The 21,241-nt window shown below is 41.3% G+C and overlaps 1 protein-coding gene across 1 annotated transcript in view; it reads left to right on the forward strand.

Moving 5' to 3' along the window:
- Positions 1-2,664: 2,664 nt before the first annotated feature.
- LOC103368497 (ubiquitin-associated and SH3 domain-containing protein B) overlaps positions 2,665-21,241 on the forward strand; it is a gene marked incomplete at its 5' end in the record, with an annotated part of 27,952 nt that continues 9,375 nt past the window's right edge. Inside the window, 13 exons of the mRNA XM_008296901.1 lie at positions 2,665-2,718; positions 4,397-4,583; positions 6,230-6,428; positions 7,029-7,198; positions 7,336-7,544; positions 8,706-8,850; positions 9,006-9,129; positions 9,385-9,504; positions 9,622-9,714; positions 9,873-10,017; positions 11,804-11,910; positions 12,052-12,161; positions 15,715-16,994. Of these exons, the coding sequence (XP_008295123.1) occupies positions 2,665-2,718; positions 4,397-4,583; positions 6,230-6,428; positions 7,029-7,198; positions 7,336-7,544; positions 8,706-8,850; positions 9,006-9,129; positions 9,385-9,504; positions 9,622-9,714; positions 9,873-10,017; positions 11,804-11,910; positions 12,052-12,161; positions 15,715-15,852 (1,801 nt within the window). The remainder of the gene's footprint in view (positions 2,719-4,396; positions 4,584-6,229; positions 6,429-7,028; positions 7,199-7,335; positions 7,545-8,705; positions 8,851-9,005; positions 9,130-9,384; positions 9,505-9,621; positions 9,715-9,872; positions 10,018-11,803; positions 11,911-12,051; positions 12,162-15,714; positions 16,995-21,241) is intronic.

Below are 21,241 nucleotides of genomic sequence, written 5' to 3' on the forward strand. Positions count from 1 at the left end.
AGGTGATTCGGAGGTAAGGGCGGAGGCGTGAATGGGTAAACCACTGCTCTCTCTGTTCCTTTCATTTTAACGGATCTTAAATCTCTGATAAAGCATTACACACACCAGTGGAAAAAAAACTTGGTTAATTGCCATGGCGAATTACACAGAAACTGAGACATCTGTCTTCACCATTAGCTGCAAGCTGGTTTGCTCTCTTTGAATTACTCACCGAGGAAACTCTTCAGTTATTCAGCTACAGAAAGCAGATAGTAAATACAGAAAACACACAGGAAACACACTGAAGACACAACGCCCCCTTCAAATGAAGGAATAACACTTTTACAAGTCACTTGGTGTTCCTAGTTATGGTTAAGAACAGTCATCCCCCTGTGGTTTGTTCATGCTTTGTATGAAAGTAGCTGATGTTAATGTCATCCTACTCTTGCTGCATATCTTCCACGCTGCTTTGATTGTCTTATGAGGAAATTGCGCTTCCTCCGATCCATAATTGATCTGCCCCCGGTCTGTGTTAGCATCTGTGCTTCACTCACATTCTCAATTCCTGGTGTGACATTAATGTACAATTAGTCATTATTACACCCTGACCTTTCTGCAGAACAGAACAGTGGGAGTGGAAACAATTATAAAAATATCCTGTTTAAATGTGATGCTGCAAGTGTTGTCACCTTGAAGTAGGTAGGTTTTGTCGGAAAACAAAACTAGGAGACATGTATCACAAGTAAATGATAAATATGTAAATGTGCATTTGGCAAAAGTGTTTCACAGGATGTTGGTGCTCCGACAACCAGACCGTCATCACCATGCCTAAAGCTGAGCTTGTTTTTGTGCGGTTTAAAATGAAAAGCGTTCCCTCAGGTACAGCATGGAGACAGCAGTGACCGGGTGTTCATTTAGGCAGTCACGTCAACATACAAATGCTTTAAGTTGTTAAAAACGACCTCAATGTTAAACCATCAACTTCCCTTTCCCAGTTCTTCAACAGCACCACAGCTTGTATTCATGATTGTTCACTTAGATGCTTCAGTGGGAGTGGAGCCGAGCCATTGTTAATGCTGATAAATAAATTATGTGATTCCACTTCAACAACATGCCAAAATGTCTTCTGCACAAACAAACAAACAAACAAACAGTTTTAGGCTAATTCATATAACAAAGCTAGTATACAAGTTAAATTTGCCAATAATGACAAGTTAAAGAAACTGTTTGATATAGAGATTACATTAAAGCTGCACCCATCAATATTATTATTTTAAACAATTGAATCTTATGGCTATGTATGATGTGAAGATGTCTTTTGAAGTGACAAACCACAGACACGTATGTCTCTGCTCTGCAGTTTGTCTGAGCTATACCAAGAGCTGAAGCATCTTTGAGCTAACTGCTTTGGTTTTGTAACCCACAGCTTTATGGTTTGGTTTTAACTTGACAGTTTTATCAAATTATCTCCAACAACAAGCAGCTTTTTTTCAGAGGAAAAGCTCTGATAAACCCACTCTTTGCTACCTGTCCTGTATCAAACAATAGGTAGCTAAAGCTAGCGCAGCCTGGTGAAGAGAGTTTAGCACTTAGCAGCTAACCACCGCTCAGAATAAGAGCTAACGTTGTTCTGTTTCTGCTGCACGTGTAACCAGACAGCTTTATAGCGACATATTCATCAGACAGTTTCACAAGTTGTTCAAATGTCAGTTTGGTGTTTCCCCCTTGTTGAACTGCCCACAAGTTCAAAAACAGCTAATGCAGCTTTAAAGTCAATTCTACATGCATTTCCATAATATTCTTACAAATGTCATTATCAGTGAGCTGCAAAGTGGATCGGTGGCTAGCATTGTTGCCTCGCAGCTAGAAGGTCGCCGGTTCGTGTCCCGGTGAGGATGCCCGGGATCTTTCTGTGTGGAGTCCGAAAACATGTTGAGGTTAATTGGTGATTCTAAATTGTCCGAATGTGAGTGTGTTTGGTTGTCTGTCTCTAAGTGTAGCCCTGTGATAGACTGGTGACCTGGGATAGACTCCAGCCCCCCGTGACCCTAGTGAGGATTGAGCGGTGTATAGATGATGGATGTCATTATTAGTGCCTGTTGTAATAGACACAAATGATTCTGAACTGAATAAAACCATTTCTGACTTCAATTAATGTTTAATACCATAAGTAAGTTTGGGTTGTTGTTTTTTTTTTTAGCTCCACAACTGCCAAATCACAAACTGGTGTGAGAAAAAAACATATATTTTCACTTGACATTGGAATGTTTCTCTGAGTTGTTGAATTTCTGTTTAGATGTTCGCTTCATCCAGTCACGGAAGGAAAATTTGAATAAATCACCTGTTTCTTTCCCCCCGCTGACATTGTTTGTGCCCAACTCCAGTGGCATCTCTGCATTTCATTATTATTTCTCTGAACCTCACTTGGATCTGTTTGTACAGTCAGAGTTTCTACAAAGGTGTGGATCCTGAGCAGTTCTCTTTTTATGTACCATCTGCTACCAGAAAGCTTCTCAGGCTCTGCTGCCTCGGCTCATTCAGACGCAGAAGAGAAGCCGTTTCTGGGTTTCTTATGGCTGCTGTAGATGCACACCGCTACTGTACACATCTTGCAATATAAATAAGTACTGTGTTGCGAGCATAATTAGATTTAGATTTGTCTTTCTCTCTTGTGCTCTGTTACAGACTCAAAGCTCTGGTGTCAACTGGAGGTCGCAGTGTGCAAGCAGCATGTGACTGGTGAGTTTAAACAAAGTGTATACACTACATTCACATGTACACATCACAAGCTGAGGAACGCAGCGTGTGTTTTACTGCCCTCTGCTGTAGACGTATGTCCGAAAAAAAGGCAGGTTTTATAACTTGAAATACTGCTGAAGGCAAATCTTTGTTTCTTTACCACTAAACAGAATTGTAGATGTGACTGGGATTTTGCCTCTTGTGATAAATGCTGAAAATTAAACTACAATAGCTGAAATAATGACTATATTAGATTATTTTTTTTATCAATTTATCTCATCTGATTGAGAGCCAGACCCACAAAATGTTTGTTATTGCTATAGATTTTGTTGTTATTGTGTTTTTTCTCTTTTGTTTAATTAGACCTTTGTTTATTAATTGAAACCTTTTTTACTTGAGAAACTAGAGAGACAAGATGGCGGTTTAAAAAGTGTCAACGCAACAGCTAAACCAATACCTAAAACCTTGTGAAACAAAGTGAAAGCAAACTAGTCTTAGAACAGACACAGTCATTAATTTTCACATTATTTCATTCTGCCAGCGAGCTCACATTCCAAGCGGTTGGAGCAGAAAACATGATGACTTCCCATCTATTTCTCTACATTAGGCACAGCTTGTGATCTGAGATAATGACTGCAAAACGAGCCGTGTTAAATACTGTGTATTAGCAGATATTTAGAGCTGTGATGAAAGTGCGACTCAGTCAGCGTTTGGAAATTTGGAATGCATGCGTGGTTTTAATTTAATTACAAACCTCAGTGTACTTAGATGAACAGTTTGACTTGATTCTTATGCATCCGTATACAGCACATCATTATAACCAAGAGCCAGTAAAAAAACAGTGTTGATGAGTCCTCTCCTCGCTTCTCCTCTCCTAGAAACAGGATTGTATCTAAAATAAAAAAACTTACTTCATAGATGTTGACATACATGCATTATAACATCGTTTTTGTCTACAGTTGCCATTAGTTTGAATTGAGTAAGCTAAGACTGCAACATATTAAAAGCAGAGTGCAGTTTGTAAAGTGAACCAGAGATAAAAGCTCCACTGCCACACAAAACCAAACCATCTGCAGAACAATTAGTTCCATGCACATTAACACCCAAATTATTTATGTAAAAACAAAATAAAACAGGCCAAGCACAGAACCCTGAGACACTCCATTAACTACAGTGAGCCTGTTTGAACTATCTCTGGCCACATGAAAACAAGGTGTTCACTGATAGCACACAATGTTTGAAACAGCACTGGTGGAAAAGTAAAGCCTGTTTTTGGCCATTGAACCGTGTGTGTGAAGGCATTTGGCACAACATCGACTCACGAATTAATGTAGAGCAAATAAGATCCCTTGAAATGTTGAATGAAGGCCAGCGAGTTTATTCATTCTAAACTTCTGCTGTTGTTGCTGCAGGCAAGAGTAGTGTTATCAGCAAACAAGCAGACAAGGAGGAAAGTTTTCTGGCCCAGAATCTCAGTTCAGAACAGGAACTGTTCCAATTAGAAAGGAGCTGTTGGGCCCCTGCAGTGAGCTGGTCGCACAGCTGAAATCATTTGCATTTAGGACTGTGTATTTACCCACTTCGCCTGTTAAGGTCTCATTTATGCCAGAAGTAATTTCCTAAAATCTGTGTCACTGTCCTCGCAGCGCACTCTGAGACTTTTCCATCTGTCACGCAGGCTGTTTTCCCACGTGGACGACCCGTTCCTGGACGACCCTCTGCCCAGAGAGTTTGTCCTCTACCTGCGACCCAGCGGACCTCTTCAGAACCAGCTCTCACACTTCTGGCAGCAGAGCCGAGTCACTTGTGGCAAAAACAAAGCCCACAACATTTTCCCCCATATCACTCTCTGCCAGTTCTTTATGGTGAGCTAAACTGAGCTTCAAATTAACTTTTTATGACTGCTGGTGGCCTAAATTATAGGTCCATTAAAGGTTGTGCGGTCCTGACCAACACAGAGCGAATATCAGTCGAATTCTTGGTGCGTGATTCTGTTTGTCATCCTCATGTGTAAAGCCTCGGTCAGACGTGCGCCTCATTACGTAAATGTGACGCGTGTTCTCATGTCTGATTCACAGCCGTTATGTGACTTTACATAAAAGTCACAATATACTTAGATATTTATCACTTGCAGCCTCTTTTGTGTAAAAACTAAGTCACACGTAACCATGATTTTTTTTTTCCCCCTCACCAGTTCACTAACACCAACAATACACAAACAATATTATACAACATACAGCAAGTAGGAGCTGATGTGAGTCGTGAAGAAGCCCTGTGTGGGTTCCTTGTAAACAACCAATGTTATGTTCATGTTCACTGTTGTCTCACAACATCACTGAATTAATTTCATAAAACATTTTCTGAATAGATGTTTTTTTAAATCTCACACTCTGAAACCTACATCCATGTGTCACATTGCTGTGTTTGTTATTTCCACCAGTGCAACAGTGGGAATTAGAGGGCTTATACAGAAAAGCAAGTTTGACGTAGCCAGTCTGTCGTTTTATAACGCTGCCTCAACAAAACCTAAAACTCCAATCACAAAACGTTTGTATCACAGCGCTGGTTATCGACTTGCTTTGTTAAGTAGGTTTTCTTCGTCACGCTCCCATAAAAGGGGCCGTTTGACGTCTCGTTTGACTCTTCTTCTGCTCAAAATGTTACGGATTGTGTCCCGCCGACCTCAGTCAAGAGGAAGGTTGTTGTAACGGAGAGCTCTGGGATTTGAAAATGTATTTCGGGAAAATGTGTTGTTAGGCAAGAGTGGGATGCTGCTAGCAAATTGTTAATGATTAATCATGTAAGTTAGGATGTTTATTTTGCCACTTAGAGCTCTCAATGCAGATGCTAATGTGACAGCTGCACATCTGAGCTCTGAAACTTTAAACTTCATACATTTAAACATGACATCAAGAAACCCATTTAGGTCTGACACTGTCCCATAAGGAAGGATACGTGGAAATGACTTTAGCTTTGTGCCAAATCCAAGTGAAAGTAATGTTACTGATTGAATATTCTCTGTGGTAAATACCAATACACTAATCATGTTCTAATCTGTGTTCTATAGCTGCAGCACCAGCAGTGTAAACCACAACTGGCAGCAAATCAGAGTCAAGCTTAAAACATATTTATGCGTTTTCTGCATTACTAAGTAAATACATGTAGGTTTCCATGGCAATGTGGTGTGTACGTTTACTTTGTTCAGAGGGATTACTACTGAACAGCTCAACAGGCCCTCTTCTGAAGCCACTGCTTCATAGTGCGACTCGTGGTCAGAAACTCCACACAGTGACTTTAATGTGTTGTCGCTCTCAGCTTGTGTTGTGGAAACGGACCTTCGAAAGTGTACAGGAGGGTTTTTATGTCATAAACAACTGGGTGCAGTTCTATGTTTGTCCTCCAAAGAGTATCTAAAATTTTGCACAGTTATCCACATTTTTAATCAATATTGCAGTCATTGCTTTTTTACGACAACCAACTTGTACGTTTTCTCTTCTTCCCTTCGACACAGTGTGCAGACCACAAAGTAGAAGCTCTGTGTGAGGCCCTCCAGGCCTCCGTACAGCAGTGGCGGGGTCGATTTCCCAGCCCGCTGCCTCTAGAGCTCTACACGTCTTCTAACTTCATCGGTCTATTCGTAGAGGAGCAGGTGGCCGATGTCCTTAAGCAGTTTGCAGCTGACTTTGCGACAGAAGCTGCCAGGAAGGCAGGTAGGAACTACATTAGGGATAAAAGGCGCACATCATATACCCACAATAGTTTGGATCATATTGAAGATCTCAGCTGCATGTCTTCCCTTCAGTCTGTCCCGTCTTTCACAATCTGTCATCGTCACAATGATGGTTCAGAGTATGTCAGCATCAGTTCATGGTCTTCACTGTGTCATGTGTGGTGACCAGCTCTGCTTCCCGCCAATGACAGCCAGTGATTGGTCCAGATGGCACTCTTGTTAGGTCATTAAAGCGCTCACTCAATCTGCCACTGTGACTGTCTTTAAACACAGGCGAAAATGAGAGTGACTGCCCAACAGTATTTCAGGCAGCTGAGTGCCAAATCAGATTAGAGCCGCAGTGTTAGCGCTAATGCTCTGTCATATTTCTGCTTCATGGCAGCAGCACAGATTAGAGCGCGGAGAGACTCAATGTGAGTGTTGTTGGATTCTCCAGATTTCATCTTTAATGTTTCATACAGTTTTACTTTACTGCAAAGTCTTGATGGGAATATTTTTCACTTTAGTACAGATTAAACAAAAAAGAACAGATTCTCTAAATCCAGTCAGTGTGTCATTTTCCATCTCCTCTCTCATCCAGAAGTCCACGTGGAGCCTCACAAGAAGCAGCTCCATGTAACTCTGGCCTACAACTTCCCCACCGATCACCTCCCGTCACTGGAGAAACTGGCTAAGGGCATCGAAGTCAAGCTGGGTTGTGATTGGTTGGCTGTTCTATTCTCCCGGGACATTCGTTTCGCTAACCACGAGGTAGCTAATATTCATACTTAAAATTCACTCATAGCTGTTAACCAACAGCACCAAACATCCTGACGTGTGATGATTTGTGACATGTCAGTCGGTAGCTCAGCCAGTGATTGACGTGCCTCTGACTGTCACATCTGCAGACCCTGCGGGTGATGTACCCCTACATGCCGCAGAACGAGGACGAGCTGGAGCTGGTTCCTGGGGATTTTGTCTTCATGTCTCCAGTGGATCAGAGTAGCACCAGCGAGGGCTGGGTGTACGGGACCTCGCTGGCCACCGGGCTGTCCGGCCTGCTGCCTGAGAATTACGTCAGCCTGGCCGATGAGTCCGACACCTGGGTCTTCCATGGGTGAGCACAGCAGCTCACACAGAAGCTCACACAGACACCAGAGGTGGCCTAAACTGCCTGAACAAATTAAACTAATGGGAAATACAAATAAAACAACCATTTAACAGTGGAAGATACTACATTAATTAAAGCTGCTAAAAGAGTGTGTAGTGTCGAAGGGTCTTTATTGCCTGATATTTTCCAAGCAAAGGATGAATGTCACTCTGGACAAGATAATCATGAAATTAAGTATGGATTGTCTTGGTTCCAGGGGCGAATTCCTCCTAATTTTATTGACCCCTTTTTTGATGTAACCACCAGCACAGAAGGAATAAACTCCCAGCAGGACACAACTGTCCATATAGACTTTCATTGCACACGACAGTTTCATGGTTCCCTCAGGCACTCCGAAAACAAACAGTACCCGAAAACTGCAAAGGTTGGATGATTGATCATTTATGTGTATGACAGAAACAATGTCAACAATTCTGATAAAAGATTCAAAATCTGAGATGTTTTTTTTAAAAATCAAAAATGCTTTAAAAAAAAAAAAAAAAGGGAAGAAAAGAAATTTCTGGTAACAGCTTGTAAAGTGAATATTTATTTGTCGTTTGTTGTCCTGTTGGTTAGACAACATTTAAACATGCTATTAGCTGTTTTCTTCTACAATTCTAGAATCATACACATCAAATAATTAATTTGAATAATATTAATACGACAGAAAATCGTGACAAATTACAGGTAAACAGACATAACATGAAGCTTTTGGGGCCCTGCAGTAATCCAGCATTTACCAACAGGTCAGTATTTAATGTTGTATACAAGTAGATGATGGCAGAACATTTTTAGCTCTGTCTTGCTCCCTGGAGGATGAACCCTTTTCATTATGATAAATCTTTTTATATTCAGTCAACACCATCATGTATCTTTCAACAGCATATAAACAGTACACAACGACAAACCCTTCCTTTCTTAGAGTTCAAAAGGCATAAATCAATGACATTACACCTCTAACGTTGCATTATGTGGGAATGATTCCCTTAGAACAAACTTTGGATTATATAACTGCTGGAAGAGTGTTATTTTGGATTTGTTCAGACATCTGACAACTGAAATACTCCATAGGATAGAAGGTCCAATTTATTCTGCATGCCTGATGTCTGTTCTCCTTGTCCACCACAGCTCCCACTCATTCTTCAGCTGTGGGCCCAGTGACAAGAGCAGTAAAGAGAGAGGGATGTTTGATGGCCTGCTGGACAGCCGACGCCCTGATAACACCAGTCCTGGAGACACTCCCACCCTCAGCCTCATCTGTCACCCAATGCAGGTAGTTGTGTTTTTATGGCTGTTAATTCCTCTCAAAATCTGCATAATTCTGTATCATTTAAAATGTGTTTTTAATTAGCATTTAACTAGTGTGCTATTATCTATTCAAATGTTCAGAAGACCTTATCATTTATTGAAGCCCTTTATTTCCAGCAGGTCCTGCGGATCAGCGGTGGTCACTCTCGGCAGCCCAAGCGGACGCTTTTCGTCTGCCGGCACGGTGAGAGGATGGATGTGGTGTTTGGCAAACACTGGTTCTCCCTCTGCTCAGACAGTAAAGGTGAGCACGTACACTCAGAAGCCCTTAGCCAATGTTAGCTACACCAGTCACGTCTTCAATCAGAAGGAAAGCATTTCATTAAGCATTGCAGGCTCTGTAGACTGTAGGTTTGAGGTCCATCATGCACCAAAATGCATTAACCAGCAACCTTGAATTTCATCTGAAAAAACAAGAGAAAGATAAAAGTAAAAGATTACTGAAATAAGAAAAATGAAACCCACTTAGATGACATCATGTGTTTTTGTTGCTCTGCAGGCAGATACATACGCTCCAACCTGAACATGCCTCCCAGTTTGCCTCTGTGGGGCGGGCAGAGAGACTATGACATGGATGCTCCCATCACTGTGTTTGGGTCCACACAGGCTCGACTAATAGGTACGTCACCACAGAGATCCGAATGATGCACAACACATGGTGTTAGAGGGCTACCGAGGGGTCTGGAAGCTTTGTTGTGTGAAATGCATGTAAACTAAACATGTGCTGTTATTCCAGGTGAAGCCCTGTTAGAGAGCAACACCGTGCTAGACTTTGTGTACTGCTCTCCTTCTCTGCGCTGTGTTCAGACCGCACAGAACATCCTGAAAGGTGAGAAGAGTCTCCTCAAGCAAATGTGAGGGATTTTGCAGTATTCGCTCACTGTCCACCAAACAGGCACCCCACTGCGACATTCCTAGTGTCATTGAAAAGGGATCATCTTCATCTTACTTGTGATAAGGTTTCATCAGTTGTGTTTGTGTGAACAGGTCTGCAGCAGGACGGCAAGCTGAAGGTGCGAGTGGAGCCGGGGCTTTTCGAATGGACCAAGTGGGTATCTGGGAACTCCCTGCCTGCATGGATACCTCCCACTGACCTGGCTGCTGCCCACTTCAGTGTGGACACAACTTACAGGTGATGCAAACAGCTGTCAGCAAAATGTGCATTATGTAGTTGTTCATATGGAGTGTGGTCGATAAGTTACGTCAATGTGTTTGTCATTTACTGTGATCCCTAGATCATCTGTGTCTTCATTCCATAATTCATTCGTCTTGTTATCATTTCTCATTCCACAAATTAAATAATCCTTTAGAAATGCCAACTGTGGGCGCCCCTATAGCTCACCTAACTGAGCGGGCGACCCCCAAACGGGCTATAGTCCCCAATGCAGCGGTTGTGGGTTTGACTCCCGCTCACAACCCTGCAGGTCTCTCCCCGTTCTTCTCCCCCGTTTCCTGTCTCTCTCTACTGCTCTAAATAAAGGCAAAAGCCCCCCCAAAAAATATATGTATATATAAAAAAAAGAAATGCCAACTCTATGTATTATTATGCATGTTTGACTCTAGGATACTGTACAGTATCTTTTGAGAAAAGTAAAGAATCAACTGATTTTAGAATTGTTGTTGTGCTAGTTAACCCTCAGAGCCAAATAGACACACTTTGTGTCTAAATTCACGTCTCTTTCCTTATGTAGTTGCTTTTGAAGTATTACAACAAAGTTCAGCTGTTATCCGCTGAATCTACACAACTTGACCTTTCCAACAATGCTCGATGCTTGTGTGTGGCTAGAAAAAAAACATCTTGCGTAAACATTCAATTTGACTATAGTTCCAACCTGCATACATCTCTACACTCATTACTCTTGTTTGAGTTCCTCGTGAACTCGCCAAGTTGAGCTCTACATATGTTAATATTTATGCGATATCATTGCACATATTAACATCTCTGTGAAATGATGTTTTAATATTTTATCAAAAGTAAGAGCAGGACTGGAGCTTTGTGATTTCTTCACCCATTTTTACATCCGTGCTTCTCGGTTGAATGAGTCTGGAAGTCAAACATTTGCCTGCAAGTAGGTTACTGTGTGTAAAGCCTTCACTGAAGAAAGTATTTGCATTTGGTACATTTTTTTTCCCCAATTTCTGAGGCATACAGTATTCCACCATGGTAGTTCTGATATTATCAGATTCAGACAGTTCTACTTCCTCAATCATGAAAAGATATCTTTATTGCCCTGATTTTGTAGTGAGATATATAACAGTGTGTCTACTGCTTTAACTTGATGTAATGGCAAATAAAACATCTGCAAGTATTATCACATCATGGACAGAAGATCTGAATAGCCTGGACTGCTCTGAAAAAACTAGATACAGCAGGTGTGAGTAGCCAAAGAGGTTAAAAATCAAGTGAAGGTCGTGAAACTACCGTGAGAACAGCAGAGCGCTCACAGGGTTCAAAGGTTGACCGACTTCACTGAACGTAGGTGCTTCTGGTAACTAGTTCCCATCTGACCGGTTAGCCTGTTCACTGATCCATGTTCTCTTTACTTTGTCTTTTTGTTAAACATACGTTTGCCCCAGGTTTTAGTGTTGTGCGTTCTGCATGACTCCTGGTTTTGTACATGTCTGTATATCCTGTATATATTTGTGCAGTGTTCAGTTTACATGCAGCTGTAGCTGAGATGTTTATCCTCGCTCCCTGCCCTGCAGAGATGACCTCCTCTACAGCTCTGTAGTACTGAATTATCCACAGCTTGTTTTTTTGCTTGTGTGCTGTCAAATCTCATCTCTTTCACTGAGAACAACAATTTCAAACCACGTTGCACCCCGAGCAAGTGCCTCCACTCAGAGGCACTCAACAACATTTCCAATACCGCTGCAACATATCGGTTTTCTAATAACTGCTCTTTGTCTTGATATAGACCTCTGATCCCAGTCAGCAAGCTCACTGTGTCTGAGTCCTACGAGAACTACATGAGTCGGAGCTATCAAGTGACCAAAGATATCCTGTCAGACTGCAAAAACACTGGTAAGACACACAGCAGAGGTCCTGTGCTGCTGAAAGAAGCTGTGGAGCTTTTTTAGGTGAACTTTTTCATTATAGTTGTACATGCTCGTGTGTTTGCGCACTGCTGATGCTGCATCCTGCCTGGGTTTCCACTGTCCATAGGAAACAACGTGCTGATTGTAGCCCACGCTTCTTCCTTAGAGGCCTGCACACGCCAGCTGCAGGGCCGCAGCCCACAGAGCGCCAAGGACTTCATCCAAGTTGTCCGAAAGGTCTGTTCACTGCATTTCTTTTTTGATCTAGTCCATCTGTTTATTTTTTTTTTTTCCTTTCATACCTCCTACTTTTCTATCCATCCATCATTGCTTCCATCTGGTTTCCGCTCTCCATGCCTGTTGTGGCTGGATGTGCAAAAACATGGGTGTGTGCACTCAAAACTCCAGAGATGTAGAGAATCCATGTGTACAAATAAAAGAAAACAATCGATCTCAAAAGAAGTAGTTTAAAATCTTGTTATTCACCTGACTAGTGGATTGACTCACACTCATGTCTTTAGCAGAGGTTTAGACAACTCTCAGGACCGTGTTTGGATGTGTGAGCGTGACCTGCTGCTTACTGAGGTTTCTTCTTCTGGGATTGTAAACATATATTTAATCTAAAACTCCTGCTCTCCCAGTCTGACCTTTCTAACCAGGCTTGGTGAACAGAGAGGTGACTGAAGTCTTGCATGTGCACATTTTGTAACACGATGTTTGTGGATTCCTGACAGACTAAACTTCCTCTTTAGATAATAGTTCTTTGTTGGGCTGCTCATTAGGGAATATTTTTTGTAGCGCAGGTCAGTGGAGCTTCTAGTGTTTAGTGTCTGCTGGTTTATTGTGAAACAACAAAACCAAACAAGTCTGTGAAAGACTAAATTACAACAAAATACACAAAGTAATGAAATGAAATTTGCAAAATGCCTTTACTTTGTATTTATATAGCTCCAGCAGGTCTATGGTGCTCCCTGCTGGACAACACCGATATGAAATACACCCTGTCGCTTTGGGTTTTTTTGAAATGTGATGTGATTGGATTTAGCATGGAAAATTCATTTCACAATAAAATGAATTCAGATGGGCACCAAAGGACAAAAACTAAACAATCTGTCATTCATTCGTTTATATTCGGTTGGGAACCTAAAGCAGTTCCCGTTTCTTGTGAAGGCGTGTTTACACTCAAGATTTGGAACATTTTGCAAATTAGACATTTTCCAAAATAAATGTAAATTTGACGTTCAAGCTCATAATCATTACATGAATTCAGGTGGTGCCGTTGCCCGGCCCAGAGGCCTGCTGTGACCACGGCCACCACAGACTGAGGTCTGGTCTCCTCACACAAGTAAAATAATGAAGCCCTTCAGAGGCCTGACCTTCACACACTCACTGAACTGGAGGTACATGCTGTAGCTTTTCAGGCAAAGCGTTTTTGCCCGTTATAGTTTTTTTCTTGCTGTTGTTCACATATGGACCCATTTTAACAGCACAGCCACCTCCATTTAACAGCACACAACCGAGAGGAGCTGACCAATCAGGGAAAAAGTAGCTTAAACATTTCATATTATTGTCACAGCAAAGTGTACAGACAGTATAGATATGCAGTCATTGTTATATGTTAATAAAGAATGTACATGTTTTTATTAGTTCAAGTGTGTGTGATTTAGGTTTAGCTGTGTTTTGGTTGAAGCTCTTGTACAGGTTCTACAGTCAATGATAAAATTGAATGTCCAAAAAAACCCCAAAAAACAGACTATGTGCTTTACAGCAATTTGCCAAACCGAAAAAAAGTAAGAGTTTGTGTGCCACATCAGTGTGAAGCTCAGTCTGGCTAACCCTATAAAAACTGTCCAGCTCCACCACTGCCATCGTGTATTTGCTGCATGCTTATGACGTGTATCACATGAAGAGGTCAGGAACTTGCTGGTCAATATCGAGATCGAGTTCGGTCCAGGGCCCGTCTTTTCATTTGCTATTTTTGACTTGAGCAGAAAATTGAAAGTACAAAAAGCAAGCCGGTGTTTTTCTTTCTGTGCTGGATTCATAAATACATCCATCCATTATCTATACACCACTTTATCCTCACAAGGGTTGCGGGGGGGCTGGAGCCTAGGATTCATAAATGAACAACAAAATAACAAATAGTTTCTTTATTTTCAGATTTTGTATTTTCCATTTAATATGAAAGAAATGAATGATACAGAAATTCTAAATAATTATTCTTTTATTTCCATTTTTTTTCTTTATGACACAGTAAATGCATGTGCTAATATTACTTTTGTAATGAGACTGACTGTTTGATATATACTTTAATATATACCAAAGAGACAATCAACCAGATTTAATATTTATACATTAGGAGCACTGTATGTGTCTTTATTTCCTCTGATAAAACTACATTTTTTGAGGTAGTTGTAGACACACATGTACACATATTGATGGAGCACAAAAATTTAAAACACGTATTCAAAAAGCCAAATGACCAAAAACCATCCTCACGTTGAGCAGCTTGGAGTTGACTGGTTGAGTGTAACGAGGGCAGCTCATAGACTCTATCAGCTCATTTTGTCATGAGAACAGAGTGTTTTCAGAGTCAGGCTTCAGTCAGGCCGGGAGTCCTGTTGCTCCTTCATTAGCTCGTCTGCTGTCTGCTCTGATGCACAGAGATCAATAAACCTCAATAACACAGCAGCTGTTCGCCTGCTCTCTGCTTCAGCGCCAGCCACAGTCTGAGCTGATCCTCACCAAAAATCAGATTTGTTCTTTCTGACCTGGTTTCTTTGTGACTTTCTCTTTTTTTCATGATATGCTAGAAGAAGTGTCAGTGCCAGAATATTTAGGTAAAAGTAAATCAAGTGGTGTAAAGTCCTTCAAAATATTATCAGATAAACTACTTATTATGCTTTATGACGCTATTAATGCTGCTGTTGTGTTTAATACAGGATTATTACCACTGATGTGTGAGCAGCACCTTTGTTGTGCTGGTCTGGGTGGCGCTCAACTGGCTGAAAAAAATCTGTCTAGTTAACACACTGTCTGGAAAGGAGTCCAAACTCTGTCCTGTGCAATGTTTTGTTTTAATTATTATTATTATTATTTATTTGAGTATTTTTAAGTTAAATCTATTTATTTAACAAAAGCTGCAGAAATTATTTGTATTTTAAAACAGGAAACAACAGGCTTCTGATACAGGCAGAAGAGGCGCAAACTCAATTGTCAGTATAACAACACATCTCAGTGACTCATACTTTATGTTGTGCGTCAGGACATCAGTTCACATTTTTAAGATAATATATTGTGACCCTAATAAAGTTCTATATTCGCTGGACTACACCTAAAGCAACATGCATGTTTTATCATCACTGCTGTGTTTTGGCAGCAGTTTTGTTGTACATTTAGGAAAAAAGTTACAAAAAAAAAAAATGAATAAAATAAATTTTAAAAAATAAATAAATAAATCCTATTCCCTCCCACACAGCCTGCTATTGGCATCAACGTCCTATCACACTTGAACTTGTTCTATGGCACTTATCCAAACTGTTCTCTCCTGACTAGATCCTTGCTTGTGTTGTATCTGCTCTCAGATAAAAGCGTCTGCTAAATGAAATTGTAGAATTGTAGAATTCACTAACAACAATCATCCCAGTAAAACTAAGCGGTTACTGTTCACACTATAAGATGGCTGCAAAACAGAAAGCAGTCGTCACGCCGGCCGTCCTCTCCTCTCCAATCCTCTGAACACGTGTCACTTCCTAGAATCTAACTATGAATTCCTCTGCTTGGTCCTCAGATCCCCTACCTGGGCTTCTGCTCCTGTGAGGAGCAGGGAGACACGGGGGTGTGGCAGCTGGTGGACCCTCCCATCCTCCCCCTCACACATGGACCAAACCACACCTTTGATTGGAGAGAGACGCTCCTACAAGAATGACACGATCTGAACCCCTCAACCCTACAGACTGCAGTGACATGTTTCAGACCGCTCCTCTTCCTCCCCCCCTCCCCTCCCAAAAAACAAAAAAAAATCTGAGAACTTTCCTCTTTCCAGCCTCACTAGCAGCCGGCCGTTTTTCAGAGACGACTGAAGCTTCCTGCCTAAAGATGAGGAGCTGAGTCCCAGCCAGGTGAACTGACTGCATCCTTCCGTGAGCGGTTCAGCAATGACTAACAAATGTCCACACTCGAATATCATCACGCTACTACTTTGTGCACAGGAGAGGTTAGCTTGGGCGGCATGGCTGGGTCTTTGGTGTTCAGCTGGATGATGCTTAGAGGCTGTCAGTCTCAGGAAGTATTGTGAAATTAGCATAAAGATTCCAACACAAATACCATGAATGTTTTACATACAGCATGAGAGGTGATCAAAAAGTTCCAAGACCGTGCCTAGAAAAATCAATACTGATTTAAATTGGCCACCATTCCCACCAGTGGAGTCTCCTCCTGCATCGCCTGTAGCGCTCCCTAAAAGACCAACACCATCTGTGATTTCAAAACCTTTTCAACTTAAATTTCATTCTGGGGAAAGAGAAGGAAGTCACAGGGAGACAAACGTGGTGAGTAGGGTGGATGTGGCCAAAGAAGCCTGTGTATGATCAGCGCACTGCGACCGGACATGCAGCAGCATGTCATCACAGCACAGCTTAGAGCATTTGTGCTGAATGTTCTCCCTCAGACAGCTCAGGACGTTCCAGCAGAACTCTGTGTTGAAAGTCTGAGTCTGGGGGATACATTCCTGGTGCACGACCACATGAATGAAGAAAACGATGAGCATGCTCCTGACCTGGGAAAACTCACTGGTAGCTGCAGACAGTAATGATTCTCCACATGAAGGTTCAATCATCCTGCTGCTGACTGACACAGAACAGGATATTTGGTCCAGTTTGCGTCCATGGAGAAAACGCAGATATGTAACTAAGCATGTGTAACACAGGTCCTGCTGTTGATAGCACAAGGTCACACAGCCTCCTGCGTCATAAGTCACACGTGTTACATGTGACTGTGGTTCGCTCCATATACAGTCGTCCTCACATGTATTCAAATCCTTCCATGAAAGAAAAGGCAAAATTTACAATCGTCACTCAAATAACTAGAAACTGAAGAAATTAATAATTTTTAAAAATGTGCTAAATTATAATTTAGTGATATGAGACGTTGCTTTTGAGTTGTGGTTGAAAAGAATCCATCCATCATTTATGCACCGCTTAATCCTCATTAGGGTCATGTAGGGCTGGAGTCTATCCCAGCTGACTTAGGGTGAAGACAGGGGACACCCTGGACAGGTCACCAGTCTATCACAGGGCTACACTTAGAGACAGACAACCAAGCACACTCACATTCACACCTACGGACAATTTAGAATCACCAGTTAACCTCAACATGTTTTTGGACTGTGTGGGAGGAAGCCGGAGAACCCGGAGAGAACCCACACTGCACGGGGAGAACATGGAGACTCCACGCAGGAAGAACGTGAACCAGCGACCTTCTTGCTGTGAGGCAACAGTGCTACCAACTGCGCCACCCTGCAGCCTGGTTGAAAAGAATAATTTAAAAAAACAAAACTGTCTCAAACAAATTAGAGAGAAATTGCTGATGAGCAGTGAATCCAAACACCTGCCAACAGGTGCAGAAGTCCGACTGAGAGTTACAGAAAACACCTGATGGCTGTGATTGGCTCAAAAGGTTGTTCATCAAAATATTAGTTTACGGGTCCCATCATGCTGGTTTGCTTGTTTTTTTAATATTTCTGTTGAACCACAATTCAAAAGCAATGTCATGATTTTCATTACATTTTTATTTATTATTACTTTTGTCAGGTGTTTCAGTGACGGCTCTTTTTTTCCTTCTTTAATGGGAGGCTAATGAGGACGACTGTATGTGAAAACAGTCCCAGAACTTTTTGATCACCACACTCACGCCTAAATGTTAAAACGCCAACATTACTTCAGCTGTTCTTTGGCCTCCAACTTACCTCACATGCTAACTGGTAGCATTCATAGCCGTTAACATGTTAGCCTGCTACCTTAGCTTTTTACGGAGGATGAATCATTGTGATGTAACAACGTGGCAGTTTTTCCCCACTAATGACTTGTCTCATTAACTCATCAACGTTTTTATTATTAGCTTCTATTTATATATACCATGTGATTTACGTTGGAGTTTGTGCTTTTTTCACAAAATTGAATGAGGCTGTGGAGAAGCTGTAATGAGTGGAATATCTCCCCAGCAGCACCGGATCACAGGGCTCCTGACCAAAACGAATACAGATGGCAGTGATTGTTCTAAAATAAATGGCATCTTTTGTCCTGCTCGCCCCACTTCCGTAGCCCAGAGACGACATATCAGCTCTGGCTTGGGATCTTCATCAGGGACTCTTGATGCTCCCTCTGAATGTGGCCCGTCATAGCTGTCCCTGTTAGCCTGCCACATGTAGCACATCCAGTACAGCAGTGTCTTCTACAGTTAATCTGGTGTATGTGAAAATGGAACAGCCGCAACTATATCAGCACAACCTGCACTATTGACAATCATACAGTAGCTTCTTGATTCTGGTCCAGCAGCAGATTTAGTGTGTTTGTTATGTGTTGTTCAAAAGGTTGAGAGTAGCTGTAAATAATGGTATTTTGAAAAGAAAAAAGTCTTCCAGTTTTATTTCTATTTATTAGTAAGCATTTCTTTCCGATGTTACGAGCAAAAATATTTAAAGAGGATTGTCATTTTTAACAGCATGCAAGAATTTATGCTCTGTATCTCAGGTGTTGACTGCATTTAACACACACGTATATATGCAGCTTTGAAAACTGTTCATAGATGGAGTGACTGTGATGTTGTGCCTCTGAATTAAAGTGATGTCTCCTGATGTACCGACTGCCCGCTCGTCGCTGCAGCAGCAGCACAAACTCCACCAGTAAACAGCAGTGGAAAGTTTGCTTAGGCACATGTAGCTTATTATTTTCAATCAACAAGAGCTCTCGGTTTATCTCAGCAGCAGTTGTCAGCCGAAGCTTTTTCCCAGCAGGGCTTGTTGTGGGAAAACTTACAGTCTCTCCTGCAGGGGTTTGTTGACTCTGCCGAAGCCTCCGCTGGGTGCTGATCATTTTATTGGAGTAGTTTGACACTTTTGGGAAATATTCTTATTGCTTGAAGTTACAGTGGTGCTTGAAAGTTTGTGAACCCTTCAGAATTTTCAGTTTTCTGCAAAAATATGACCTAAAACATCAGCAGGTTTTTCACACAAGTCCTACAAGTAGATGAAGAGAACAGAAACATCTAAATATTACACTAGGGATTTCGTTTTTTGAAGATGATGATCTAATATTACATATCTGTGAAGGTCAAAGGCAAATGAGTTTGGCACTCACAGACTGCATCTTCTTCAACAAATAAATGATTGAGTGTATTATTTTGTCATTTGTCTAATTGGGTTTGCTTTATTTACTTTTCAGAATGTGAAAACTTATTAGATTTTAGGTCATATTTCTGCAGAAATAGTGAAAATGCTGAAAAGTTATAAACTTTCAAACACCACTGCAGGTCAGATTAAGGCTACCTTCATGTCTGGCTGCTCAACGACGAGCTAGCTTAGCATAGCTAGCTTGGCTCTATCTGTGTTTAAAAATACCCCCACCAACACTTTAGAATTTTACTAATTAACATGTTTAATTTCCACACACAGTCAAAGCTTATTTTTTAGCTTTTCAGTGAGCCAAGCTAGCTGTTCCTCTTGCTTCCATTTTTAATGCTAAGCTAAGCTAATCCTCTGCTGGCTTTAGCCCGCATGAGACTCAAAATTCTCATCTAATTGTTGGCAAGACAGTGAAAATGTGTGCTTCCAAAAAAATGTCAGATTATAAATTAAAAGCGTATTCGGAGCACTCCAATCTGCCTTTTGCTTTTAATGTTAAAAACAAAAAGCTCTGTGAACACGCCCTGATTTTATTGACTGCATCAGAACTTGATTTAGCCACAGTCGGGTCTGAAATATCCGCCTTTTACGATCCTCTTCTTCAAATTCCTTCGGGACTAAAACAGCTACTTGGAAAACCTAATAAGCGTAATGCTGGACGTGCACATGACGCCGAAGTCACCGTGTTGTGGAACCAGAGAGCTCAGAACAACCGTCTCAGCTGTTTCTTTGACAGCTATTACCAGTCATCTCGTTGAATCCGGTTAAATCTGGCTGCACGCCGGTTTGCAAATTCTTTGTTGACAAAGGTTGGGTGGGAAGAAATACACTGCTCCCACAGAAATGTGAAAAGGTTTTCTCTTTTTGATTAAATGTAATTTTCCTCACACAGAATACTGGAGCGGCGCGTATTTGATTATAAACTGTGTGTCTGCAGAGAGTGAAGAAAGCAATGTGAAGGAGTGACGGGGGAAGAAGCCATGGTGTTCCAGTGTTTGTTATTTATTGTCTGAACATATCACCAAATGTGTACAGCAATTAATTTAAACCTCCTTCTTTTATTATCAAAATCTATTTGTTGATTTGTAATTTAAGATGAAGCATGTGTGTGTGTGTGTGTGTGTGTGTGTGTGTGTGTCTCAGCTTTGTGTCCAGTGTATTTTTAGTTTTTATCTCTTTTTCTTGTTATTGAGTTATGAACGAAAAAGCTGTCCTTTTCAGACGGCGCTAATATTTTCATATTTTGAGAACTATGTGGGAACAGGAAGTGAGGTCACTCCGTGATTTGTGGGGACAGTTTCTTTTGCAGTTTGTTCTGATGAAACATGAGCTAAAAGCATCTCCACAGCAATAACATTACAAAACAACCAGTTTGCAAAGTTCCTGTTTGTCTGTTTGGTTTATGCTGTAAAGGAGTGTAAATCCAATAAAATTCTACATCCTGATTTGTTTTGTGGTTGTATCCAGAATGAACGCTCTCATCCAGAACTCGTTGTAGCAGCATTCCTCCAGTACTGGTACATCAATATCAACAACAACTGGATATATTTCTAGTAAATTAAACAGATATTCAGGTTCCCCAGAAGATGACTGAAATGATTGACTTCCTTCGATCCAGCACGAGGCTTCGACTTTTACATCTAATGCCATCGTCAGCACTGTTGGAGCCACATAGTTATAAAAGAAGGAGCAGCCTGAGACCATGTTGGGGCGGCTGAAGTCCAAAATATCGTTTCGTTTTTCGCTCACTGTTAGTACACAGGTAAGACTGCTGTCTATAAACCCAGGAGAACCCAAATTCATTGTATGAAACCCAGAATGGTTGCTCAAGTTATGCTTTTATACCTGCTAATAAAGCTTGTAAGATATTTACAATTTAAATTCCATAAGATAATCACTTGTAGGGGCTGTAAGGTGG

Source organism: Stegastes partitus, unplaced genomic scaffold (genome assembly GCF_000690725.1).
Source record: "Stegastes partitus isolate 25-593 unplaced genomic scaffold, Stegastes_partitus-1.0.2 Scaffold1162, whole genome shotgun sequence".
Lineage (NCBI taxonomy): Eukaryota > Metazoa > Chordata > Actinopteri > Pomacentridae > Stegastes > Stegastes partitus.